A 12,068-nucleotide genomic window follows, 5' to 3' on the forward strand; every position below is an offset into this window, starting at 1 on the left:
GGGCACCCTGGCCACCCCCAGCACCCTGGCTACCCCGGGCACCCTGGCCACCCAGGCGCCCTGGACACCAGAACACAGAGCATCTCATGTCAGCCTCAGCGCCCACCACTACAGGGACACCCACTCGAACCTCTCCACGCAGGAATTCTTCCCAGGACAGCGGCACATTTCAACCACGCCAGCTTTCATACCAGAGCCGGGAAGACTGAAGAGGGCAGATGCCAGAATCGGCAGACACAGTTCGGTGGTCTAAGTCTTGCACATCATGTGGCCTCTGTTTTCTCTGAGTACCACTCAATTTATTTTGTTAAGCTGGAGAAAATTGTTTAACTTACTCCGTGCTGCGCCGTAAGCTGACGAAGCCATCAACTTTCGACTGCCACACTTGTGGTTTCAATACCAAACCTCGGTGGGGCTTCAGTCAGGCCGGACTGTGCTGACCAAAGGGGGGGGGGCAGGACCTGAGGGGTGCCATTCCTACGTCCCTACACTCATTTCATCACACTGGTGGGAGCGGGGATGGAACAGACGCCCTTTCACAGAAGAATGCTCGACAAGGCCACAGGCTGACAGGAAGCGGCCAAGGTCCGGCCCGGACGGCCTTCCCCAGGTGCCGGATCACCTGGGTGCCTCTCGTGTTCCCTCTGCCCTCCCCGTAAGGACCTGTCCACCTCCAAATCGGAGACCCCTTCAGGGCAAGGGCCCCTGGTCCCCGACGCCTTCTTATCCCCCAGTGTGCATTCAGGAGTCCTGAACATAGGATGTGCTCAATCAGGGTGCTGCCCTGGTGGGAGCTCATCTCCCCGTTTGTCCACAAGCCCCCTGGGGGGCCATTTCCCAGAAGCCCACCCAGCATGTCATGCAACAGGCCCAGAAGCCGTCCCGTATCCAAAACCTGAGGCCGATATGTCCCAAAATTCAGAACTGCTCAGACAGTAGGAAGCAGCACAGTGCATGGCCACCGATGTCCATCAGCCCCACCTCCACGTCCTGCGAGCACGCCGTTGTGGACACCCCCACAGGCTGGGGGGCCACACAGAGCTTCAGGGCAGTGCAGGGCCAGCGTTACTGCCAAACGAGTTCACCACAGACTTATAAGAAGACCTAGTTTTGGGAGCTTTATACGTTGGGAAATTTAATCAAAGAGAGGACGGCCAGAGCCCACCCACTCAGCTCACACCAGAGTCACACTCTATTCGCGCCAGTGCAAATCACCGCTTCTAAAATCACACTCAAACTTCCCTCTGGTCTGGCTCTATTTGATATTTTACAAGCCAAGGAAATGCCATTTAATCCCACAAAGACAGCCTTTCCAATAACTGTGCACCTACAAAATCCTGACATGTATTGTTGCCAAAAAACAGAGTGAAAATCATTTTAGAGGAAAGAAAAGAGATGCTAGGTATCTGGCATGAGAAGACACTCGTCACCCGGACGTGTCAACTTGTCATAAAAGAGTGGCCCCTGTCAGAAGAGCCAAAAGGAACACACGGATATTCCTAGAAGCAGCAAATGCCAACCCGCAGGAAAAAGCAACCTGGACCACACGTCTGCTTCTTCCTGTGCCTGGTGGCTTGTCCCTCCCTCACCCTCCAGTCACACACTTCCTTAATCGGTTTCTAAGGAATACAAATTGTGCATAAGAGTGCAAAAGGAAATATGCAAGAAGAGCACTCTTTTTCAAAAAGTCAGCACTTTTAAAAAGTACAGTCAAGACTAAAATGAACCGTACATTTTTTTTAAAAACTTTGAAACTTAAAAAGCAGACTGGCAAACTCCGATTCTGATCTCTAGTATTGTACATGCAGGAAAATCAAATACCAACTTCATGTTTAATTTCACACTGAAGTTTCAGCTGAATTTAAATTTTTATGTTCAGTTTCTCCACGTCCAATTTATGACTCATAAGAAATGGATTTTATGAACAAATAAATTGTTTTTAACTTTAGTCAAGCTAAAATATAATGCAAAGGGGTGCCAAATTCCAACAAAGTGAACAAACTGGGAGGGACCCCGTTTGGTAAGGACCAGGAGGCGAGAGCCCTGATAATTATTCTACTAATTTGTCAGTGCGCCTGCAGCAAAACTGCGGGCTTTCTCCAAGCACGTGGGAAACTGGGTTTTTTGCCAAATGGCTAATTGCATCTCTCCACTTGTTTCCCTTCATTTGAGTGAGAGCCTGGAGGGCTGAAGTAAAATGTCTGCGGCATCTGCGCGGCCCTGCCCCTGCCACCCTGAGCACCAAGGAATAAATGGCAATTTCCTGCCCACTGGCAACGTGACTGGTCTCACAAGAATGAGACCCATCACTTCGCCCCTTCCACTACAGTCCTGATGATTTTGCGGTCAATTCTGAGTCTGACAACATTTTCGGCCATATTTTCCATTTCCAGTGACATTCTAGTGTTGCCATGTCAACGGGAATGCATGAAGACGTCTGCTAAGTCACACAGCTGACCCTTGGACAGTGCATGCTTGAGCTGTGCAGTCCACTTACATGCGGTTTTTCCATAAACAGACAGTCGGCCCTCCCTCTCCCAGGTTTCACATCCGTGGTTGGGCATTTGTGGATGTAAAGGGCAGACTCACACGTTGTTCTGCCCCATTTCAAGAGGGACTTGAGCACCTGCGGATCTGGGTATCCATGAAGGTCCTGGAACCAACCCCCCTCAGATACTGATGGACGACTGTAGTTAAGTTTTGGGGAGTCAAAAGTTATACTCAGATTATCAATTGTGTAGGGGGTGGCACCCCTAACCTCCGTTTGGTTCAAGGGTAAACTGTATATGACTGTCCTTCACCGATATACCACACGTGTAAAGGCAAACAAAAATTCCAAAATAAATGAATAGCAAATAACGATAATTTTTCCCCATTTCAGCAGTTCTTTTGTTTTCTTTGAGACTGCCTGAATATAATGTCAACCAATGCAATAGTCTGGAAGGACCTCAAAGGTACTGTGCTGAGAAAAGCCATCTCAGCAGGACATACTACACAACCCACCCACACAGCACCCGAGATGTGACAGCGATGGAGAACACGTCAGTGGGTGGTGACGTGGGGGGGCCACGCAGGGTGGCACAAGGGGCTTTGTGATGATGGGGCAGCTCTGTATCTTGATGGAGGCGGGTTACAGAAAGTAGATGATTCAAGCACATGGACCTACACACGCGTCAGTGCCGTAACACTGGGGAGATGTGAACACACCTGGTGGGCTGGACCAACGTCAGCTTCCTGGGGCTGAAACTGTCTTTTATGCGCGATGTCCACCTTCAAGGAGGCCAGGTGAAGGTGCCGGGACCTCCCTGTCCATTTCCTTGTAACTAATATGAATCTAGTCTTGTTTCATAATAAAGAATTATTTAAAAACTGGGACTAAATAAAAGGATTAGAATTGTTTAACGCCAATTTAAAAGAGAGAGAAACAGTTCATTAACTCGCACACACTAGACGCACATTAGCCGGACTCGCTGTCCCCTGGGCTGAGGTAGGTCATAAAGGGCCAAGTTAATTTTATGAAGCGCTGAATTAATTTGCTGCCTGTGCCCCACAAGCTAAGACGGGGCCCCTTTTCAGCTCCTGCAGCGTGCTCACTGCTGCCCACGCTGAGGGCTGGAACGACCCCAGCCACCAGCTGGGAAGCCAACCGCCAAGACGAATGCCAGCAGAAGCAGGGCCCGCTCTCAGAGGTCTGCAAGGGCAACATTTAAACCAGTTCAGAGCGGTAGGCAGGGGCTGCGGCTTTAGAGTTGACACAGAGGCCAGTGCTACTTCCACTCAAAACCCATCTCTCTGTCCGTTGAGGAAACTGAGGCTCAGTGGCCGGTGGCTTCAGCTTGCGGAGCTGGTCAGAGGTGATCAGAGTCCCGCTCTGTGTTGCCAGCTCGGTGCCCTCGCCAGAGGCTGGCTGCATCAATCACCCTCACAAGAAAATAGTAAGACACAAAATCAAAGCCGGGCAGGAAGAAAAGGTAGCAGGGGCCCTTGTCCAGGCCTAGCCCGGCTCCGGCCAGGCTTGCCATCCCCAACGCCATCCCCGCCACCGGCCCACGCTTGCTGACACACCGATCCCCTGCGGTCCCATGCACACCTTGGCCCTCGGCTGTCCTGGGGACACCATCGGCCCAACAAGCACCTCCTGAGTGAAATCTTCTCTGGCTCACTCGTCTGCTCGGCATATGTCCCATGCCGGACGCTGTGTGAGACAGCATGGCCCCCACCTCGGGGACCTCAGTGTAGGGAGGCACAGCACCACAAACTGAAGGACACTGCTCTGCAGAGGAAGCTGTGACTGACGAGAGGTGACAGCACAGCGAGGTCAGAAAGGTGTTTCTGAGGAAGAGGCCATACTAAACAGACCTAGGCTCGGCCCCCCGAGAGGGACTAGGCCCTCCCCTTCTTACATAAGCTCCTTCAGGACAGACACGATCTCATTCACTGGGCTGCAGCAGTGGCTCTCAACCGGGGACAACTGTGCCCCCAGGGCAACATCTGGAAACGTTTCGGCTGTCACAACTGAGGCATCCAGGAAGTAGGGACCAGGGATGCTGCTCACCACAGGACAAACGATGGGGGGAAAGGGGGCGGCCATCTGGTCCCCAGTCAACAAGTAGCCTCCGAGTCCTCACTGCACGCAGGCACCTTCTAGTCCAACGCAGGCTCGCACAGAACACGTCTGTGGGTGATTAGCTGCCCGAGAGAAGGGGTTTCCACCCCCAACGGCCGGGCACCCAGTGCAATTTTCTTTCAAAATGGAAGGACAGACGTCACAGCTAATTTAAGGCTGCTAAGCCTTTGCCCAATGGCTCCCCTGAAGCAGTGGCACACTCAGTCAGCATCACAAGGTGCGTTAGGACTACAAATACCATTGTCTTAGAAATTACAGCACACAGTAAAGGAAGAGAAAAAGGAGAATGCTGACCTACTTGCAAAAGCATTGAGGGTGTTTCCACACCGATTTCTTGCAAAGTAAGGGAGGGGACAGACTGCTAAGGGAGGGGACTGCCTCGACTTCCACAGTCTGGGTCCTCCACCCCACCCTAAGGAGGTGAGGATACAAACACGCTTCAAAATATACATTAGACCTAAGGCAATAAAAAGTCACAGTCAACAATCTGGTGGATAACAAGGAAAAAACAAAACACACCGGACAGGAAATTGGCTTTGTGTTTATTTTTCAATGAAATAAAAGGGACATTTTCTGAAAACCAGCAGGGATTTCTATACACCAAAGCCCAACTTACTGGGGACCAAACTGCACCCACTCCGGGCCCCTTCCACCTTTGGGTGTGGCTTTTTCCACTCTGAGTGGACACGCGTGTCCCTGATCGGAGGCAGCAGGCAGAGCAGTTTCCCCACAGCCACCCACCCGCCACTGCCAGATAGATGCCCCGCGCGACCAGGACTCACTTTCATCAGGGCAGGGGTCACAGAGCTGCTTCCCCCGCAAGACACGGATTTCGCTATTCCCACGCCCAAAGTGAAAACCCGCACTATTTTGGAAAACGCTGGGTTAAATGCTCCATTACTAGAAAGAGGGAGATTGCTCGAGATGACATCACGCTGGGGAGGGGCGCCTTTGCCGGAACCCCCTCGGCGGTGCCACAGACCCCGCACCGGTGCCTCCACTGCCAGGTCCTCACCTGGCTCCCCGACCCGCACACCCGCACCCCTGTCGGAGCCCCCAACCCTGCATCCCCGAGCCCTCCTCCCACATCCCGGGCCTGGGACCCCGGACTCCCGTCCTGCAGGTCCGCACCTCCTGACCCCGCCCCGCGCCCCCGACCCCCGCCCCGCAGGTCCGCAGCCCCTGCTCCCGCGGGACCCCCGCCCCCCGCAGGCCGGGTCCGCCGCCGCGGCCACTCACAGTTGCGGATGTCGGAGATGAAGACCGCCAGGCCCCGCATCCCGTCCCCCTTGGACACGGCCGGCATCTTCGGGCCCCGGGGAGCGGCCTGCGCGGGAGGACCGGGAGGAGAGGCGGGCGGCGGGGACTCGGGAGCGGAGGGGGGCCGCCGCGGGAGGAGCCGCCTCAGTCCGAGTCGCCTCGGGTTCCCAGCGCCGCTTTCAGGGCCGCCGCCGCGCGCGCGCACGCACGCACGCTCGCAGGCGCACGCACGCGCACGCTCGCAGGCTCGCGCGGCCGCGGCGCGGGAGCGAGCACGTCCAGGGCGGGCGTGTCGTGGTAGGCGCTGGGGCGCCCCCTGCAGGCTGGCGCCGCGGGCGGGGCTGCTGTGCGAGCCGCAGCTTCGGGTCCCCGGGCCGCCCAGGGCGCTGCTCCAGGCGAGGCCCCACGCCGCCCTGCCCAGCCCAGGTTCTGGGGCAGCTTGCTGCCCGCCTTGGGGGACCGGTTTGCAGGCAGAGCTCTGATATCCTGCTGTACGTCACCCCGGCCTTCCAGAGCCAGCCCCACCTGAAGAGGACTGCTCACCCCATGACAGCAGCGGCTACCGCAGGGCCCAGCCTACAGTCCGATCCCTCAGTGCCCTTTGTCACTGTTGCCACCACCGCCTCTGCAACCCTGGGGGATGGAGGCAGAGGACCGCCTGTGGGCCCAACGCACAGCGCATGCACTGCCGGGACCTTGGCTGGGGACACCAGGGGAGTCTGTTTGGAGAGCAGGTGGCCCTGCCCAGCTCTCCTTTGTGAAGCTGGATGACTTTGAAAAGGAAGCTGTCTGTTCGTGGGGTTATGCGGGCTCTGTACCTGGAAGTGGCCCAAACCCATCAGTGAGACCTCTGTCCCACCCTGCCTCACTTCCTCCGTTCCCATTGAGAGGTCAGGCCTTGTAGGAGGAAGAGGCAGGCCCCTCCCACTCACCTGGCACCCTACCCCTGCTCTGGGCCTCCAGGACCCCTAGGGGAAACCCGAACCTGTGGAGACCCATATCCTTATAAGGCTGCAATTTTACCACCTGCCAAAGAGCTGGGCTTCCCTGGAGGAGGAGAGACCCCACCCCCACCCCACCACCCCCACCCCCGCGCTCCCAGAACCTGTATCCCCACAGCAGGGGATAACACTCCCATGCCCAGTCGAGGGGACTCAACAAGCAAACTCCGACCCACACCCAGCAGCCAGGGGCCCACAAGGAGCATGGACAGAGTGCCAGCTCAGTGAGGTGGAGGGCTTCTCCGGAGAGGAGCTTGGGGTTGGCCAGGCGTGCACCTCCTCTCAGTGGTGACTTCGTGACTTCGGGCTTCCAAGCCTCTTGGTGTGTGTGTGTGTGTGTGTGTGTGTGTGTGTGTGTGTGTGTGTGTGTGTCGTGGAGCGGTGGGGAGCCCAAGGGCCTGAGGAGACACACAAGTGGCCATGAGGAAGGCCCCACACTTCACACTGGTGCCGTCTACTTCCCAGGCAAACCCTCCGATCACTCATTACCATCCAGCTTCCAGCCTGAGTCCCACAGCCCTCTGGGACCAGTCACTGCTCAGGGAGGGACAGGCTGCCTTCGGAACTATGCAGTGTGTGGAAACTGTTTCATTTCTTAAATTGTGTGAACTGGACATCTGTCACATTTTAGCCACTCATGGTCACAGCACAGTTCCCAAAGGTGGGGGTGGAGGCCACATCTCTTTCCTGCATCTGTGGCCACTGGGACGTGAAGGCTTGACAGACAGAAACCCAACACTTGCATTGGAAGGAGGAATTGAAGAGCCTGAAGCATGTGTGACCAAGGTGCCGGGGCATCCTGCACATCCGCTGGCCACATCTCAGCTCCTACCCAGACCTGGGCCTGCTCAGGCCTCCTGTGGGTTTTATGAGTGACCCAGTTTCCTTCCCATAATCTCTAAAATGGGTTTCAGACAATGACCTAGAAAATTAGTGTTGGCAGCCTGATCCAGGCGTGGCTAGAGGCCCTGAGCATTGTGCCGTGCCTGTTCAGGAATAGGGATGTGGCAGTCCCTGGCACCTGGTGGGTACCTGTGGTCCCCAGGAATGACGTGCTTGGTAAGGCCAGGCTCTGGGGACCGAGCACATCCCCGGCCATAGATGGCGTGCAGAGCAGGAGGAATTCAAACTTCTGTGGCGGATGGGTGCTTCGAATGGAGCCGGGCCACCTGAAGAAGAAGAGTGAGGAACTCAGGTCCCTAACTGCCCACCCAACAGTGGCAGGAGCTGCCTGTGACTTTGAGCTCAGTGGGCAGCCACAAAGCAGCCCAAAGCCACACACAGCTGGAGTCAGATTGTTGCAAAATTAGCCACAGAAGTTGACCCTGCAGCCTTCCTGTGTCCTATGGGAAAGCTGGAGTGCTGGCGGGGCCCAGGAAATGGCACGTGGTAAGTGGGGTAACCTGAGGTCCCCGGGGGGAAGACCCCAACCCCTACTCCCCGAGTCCCCCACCAGGCTCCCCTCCTTGCATGAAGTTGTCTTGAAGAGCCGGTATGACACCTGTTGAAGGAGTTATTTGGTAAGACACAAGGGAGTGCCCTCGGAATCCCCTGGCTGGCCCCATCCTTTCAGACCTGGGAGTCAGGTCCCAACACAAAGTGACACCCAGATGGGGAAGGCCGGGCCACTGTGAGAACGCAGGAAGTTGACTGCAGCCTGTACAAGATGAATACAGGGGAGAAGGTCGGGAGCAGCCGGCAACCTGGGTCAGCCGAGCCAGCCTGGGCAGCGACTGCCTGGAGGCTGGAGGCAGGGTGGCCCACGTTAAAACAGTGTTCAGTGCCAGGATTCCAGGATGAAATGCAGAAAATGGAACTCATTTCTTCTCTACCGGTTCTGCAGACCCGAAGGCTGTCATCGGTGTCAGCAGGGCTGGCTCCTCTGCGCTGTGGCTAAGGGTCTGGCCCAGCCTTTCCTCAGCTCACAGACGGCTGTCATCCCTCTGTGTTCATCTCTCTGTGTCCCAATGTCCCCTTTTTGCTAAGGACACTAGTCACATTGGTTAGGGGCCCGCCCTACCCCAGTATGAACTCAATTAATTACATCTGCAAAGACCCAAGTCAGCTCACATTCTGAGGTGCCGGGGGTGAGGACAACACGTGGACTTTTAGAAGACACAATTCAGCTCCTGACAGACAGTGATGTGAGCACACTGGGGACGTGAGTTTGAGTACCTGCCCCCTTTCCATCCTACCCACTGGGACAGGGTTCCCATAGCTGAAATTCATTTCCACCCATGTCAGTGAGCGCCATGCCCTCTACCACACCAGCCCTCAAGCCACCAGTGTTTACGCCACAGTGGTTGGGGGCTCTGTGACACCCTGCCAGCCTAAGTCCTAATTAGTACCTGTCCCCATGCCCAGGGGTGCTGGGTCATCGAAGTTTCTGGGGCATGTCAGGATGACCCCCATCCTGTCCAGGGTCTTGTCATCAAGACCACTTCACAGTCACTCTCCCCAAGCACTGTCAATCATCAGTAAACAGCCACAGGAACAGTGCACCTGAAGACACCAGCCAGGTGAGAGGTGCAGGTGGCTCAAAAGTCCTGTTCATCCCCAGACCAAGTGTCTTTTTCACCCCCACAACAGGGACCCAGGACCTCCAGTCTCCCTAAGTTACCTGTGGAAAATGCACCCCTTGATCTCAAAGGCCAGACCAGCCACACCAGTAGCCGGCAAGCTGCCCATCACGGAATGGGCCTCACAGTTTTGGGTGTTTTTTTGCAAGGGCTCCCATCACAGGCCGACATCCACCCTCTAAGGGCTCAGCCAGGGTGAGCTGATGGGGTATTCACTGTTCTAAGATTATCCTGAGAGAAAGAGCTTTAGGAAAAAACCACACCTAAAAATATCTGCTCGGGCCTTCCAGCACCTCTAGTAGTGTCCTGGGGCTGCAGTAATAAATGACCACAAACTGGTGGCCTGAAAACAACAGAAATTGATTCTCTCCCAGTTCTGGAGGCCAGAAGTCCAAGATCAAGGTGTCAGCAGGGCTGGTTCCCCCAGAGGCTCTGAGGGTCTGTTCCTCGTCTCCCTTCTAGCTTCTGGGGTTGCCGGCATCCTTGGCTTGGGGCTACGTCACCCCATTTCTACCTCCATCATCTCATGGGTCTGTGTGTGGCAACTGTCCCTGTCTTTTCTCTTATAAGGACCCCAGTCATTGGACTCAGGGCTCTCCCTAAATGCGAGATGATCTCACTCCAGGATCCCTAATCACATCTGCAGAGACTATTTCCAAGTAAGGTCACCTTCATAGGTGCCAGGGGCTTGGGACAGGGACAACCTTTTGGGATCCACTATTTGCCCCCTACAACCACCACGAAATGCTGCCCCTTTGGCCTTATTGACACACATCCCGCCCCTCCTCTTTGGTACAGGCCATCTTAAGGTCGGCTGTGGAGTGATGAGAAGCATAAAACCCATCACTGATGCCACGAAGCACACAGACGCCCACCTGGGGCCCAGTGCCTGCCCACCCACTCACCAGACAACTGCACACCACACAGTACACAACGCGCAAGTCACAGTCATCCCCGGCCAAGGCCAGATGGGCTGGTGGGGGCCCGCACGTGGGACACAGAAAGAAAATCTGCTGTGCTGGCTCTGGAGCTACGTCCAGAGCCTTCCGCTGCATGTGAAGTGCCCGCTCCCTCGGCCTTCTCGCCCTGGACTTTGCTTATCCAAGCACCCAAGGAGGATGTCTCCATCCACAGGCGCGGGGAAGGCTTGGCAGCAGGAAATCCTGATGTGCGTCTCTCTTCCTGGGCTTCCGGCCTCAAAACTGGAATGTTTTGGGGCCCAGGAGGGATAGGACACTGTCAGTGATAGTGGCCTGGGCCCTGCCCTTAGGGCGACCCCCGGCCAAGGCCGCCCTGTTAAAACAGGAGGAGTCATGAGTTGCCCCTGCTGGGAAGGGCCTTAGCTTGTGCTAACTCAGCAAATGAGGAGAGGCCCAGGGCCATCTACAAGGCCGGGGACCCCACCCTCGCCCCACTCCAGGAGCACTGGCCAGCCATGGGAAGACACAAGTCCAGCCCCCAGAAGCCTCACATCCACAAGGTGTAAAGTTCTCTTATGGTATCAGCCACATAATGGGCTCCCCATAGGAGCTCACGGATGCCATAGAGGCTGTCCTGGAGAGGCAACTTCACGCTGGGGATCTTCGGCTGGCCAGGTGCACGTGGGGTGGGGTGCTCTGGCCCTGCAAGTGTCCTCAGACCCCGGGGGTGGGGGGTTCAGTTGGCAGCAGGAGGGCTCTTCTCTGCAGGCCCCCTGGATCCATGAGGCCTATCCCTACGCTCTAGTCTGCCTTGTCTGCCCTCTAGTGCCCACTGCAGACAGGTGGGGCAGGGGTGGGAGGGAAGCGAGGAGAAAGGACGGTGCGAGGGTGGGCCAGACCTGGGCTCGCAGCTCAGAGCCTGGACCTCTGCAGAGGGGACAGCGGTGGGCTCTCTGCCTCTCCTTCTCATCGGCTCTTGGGGTCCGCTGTGCTGGCCCTGAGTGGATTTTGCAATTCTTTAGCACCAAAGACCTCTGAACTGAATGGGATCTAACGTCACTATGTGCCTTTCTCACTGGGAGAGCTATGATCTTGCTGGGGTCTCCTTAGCATTCCTAGGACTGCACACAACTGGCAGCACAGCATCACTTCCTGGGGCCCTTTCCAGAGCTCTGCCTGACTTGGAGTCACTATCCCAAAGTTCAGGCCTCAGGGCTGAGCTGGGTGCCAGGAACTCAGAGCTGCCTGGTGACACTTGACAGTTGGTACATGATGTACGTCAGCACACACACCAACCCAACCCTACTCTGGGAAGACTGTGGGGACAGCTGGCAGGAAATACGGGGAAGAGAAAGAAGAAAACATGAGTTGGAAGAAAGAGAACAAAGTTCAGCTCAGAAGTCTTTCAAGCCCCAGAAATGGGAAATAGCCGAGCAGTGCATCCTGGGGCTGGCCGGGAAGGGGCAGGGTGGGGACCAGCTGTGCGGTTTTCTGCAGGAAACTGCTGGGAACCGCTAGGGATGGGTGGGGGGATCTGTCCGCTTCTGTTGAGAGTAATATGCCTTGTGATCAAAACTGCTGGCCAGGGCCGGCCGAGTGGCACGATGGTTAAGAACTGGCTTGGGATGCCAGAGGGCCCCGGTTCGGATCCCACATATGAGGGCCAGTGACACTGCCCTCC

General features: G+C 56.1%; 1 protein-coding gene across 2 annotated transcripts in view; it reads right to left on the reverse strand.

Moving 5' to 3' along the window:
• AP2A2 (adaptor related protein complex 2 subunit alpha 2) overlaps positions 1-6,099 on the reverse strand; it is an 81,891-nt gene extending 75,792 nt beyond the window's left edge. For both annotated transcript variants that reach the window (XM_019631116.1, XM_019631115.1), the window contains exon 1: positions 5,867-6,099. In XM_019631116.1, coding sequence (XP_019486661.1) covers positions 5,867-5,933 — 67 coding nt within the window. In that variant the 5' untranslated portion in view covers positions 5,934-6,099. The remainder of the gene's footprint in view (positions 1-5,866) is intronic.
• Between the last annotated feature and the right edge of the window lie 5,969 nt (positions 6,100-12,068).

This window comes from Hipposideros armiger, unplaced genomic scaffold (assembly GCF_001890085.2).
Source record: "Hipposideros armiger isolate ML-2016 unplaced genomic scaffold, ASM189008v1 scaffold_983, whole genome shotgun sequence".
Taxonomy (NCBI): Eukaryota; Metazoa; Chordata; class Mammalia; order Chiroptera; family Hipposideridae; genus Hipposideros; species Hipposideros armiger.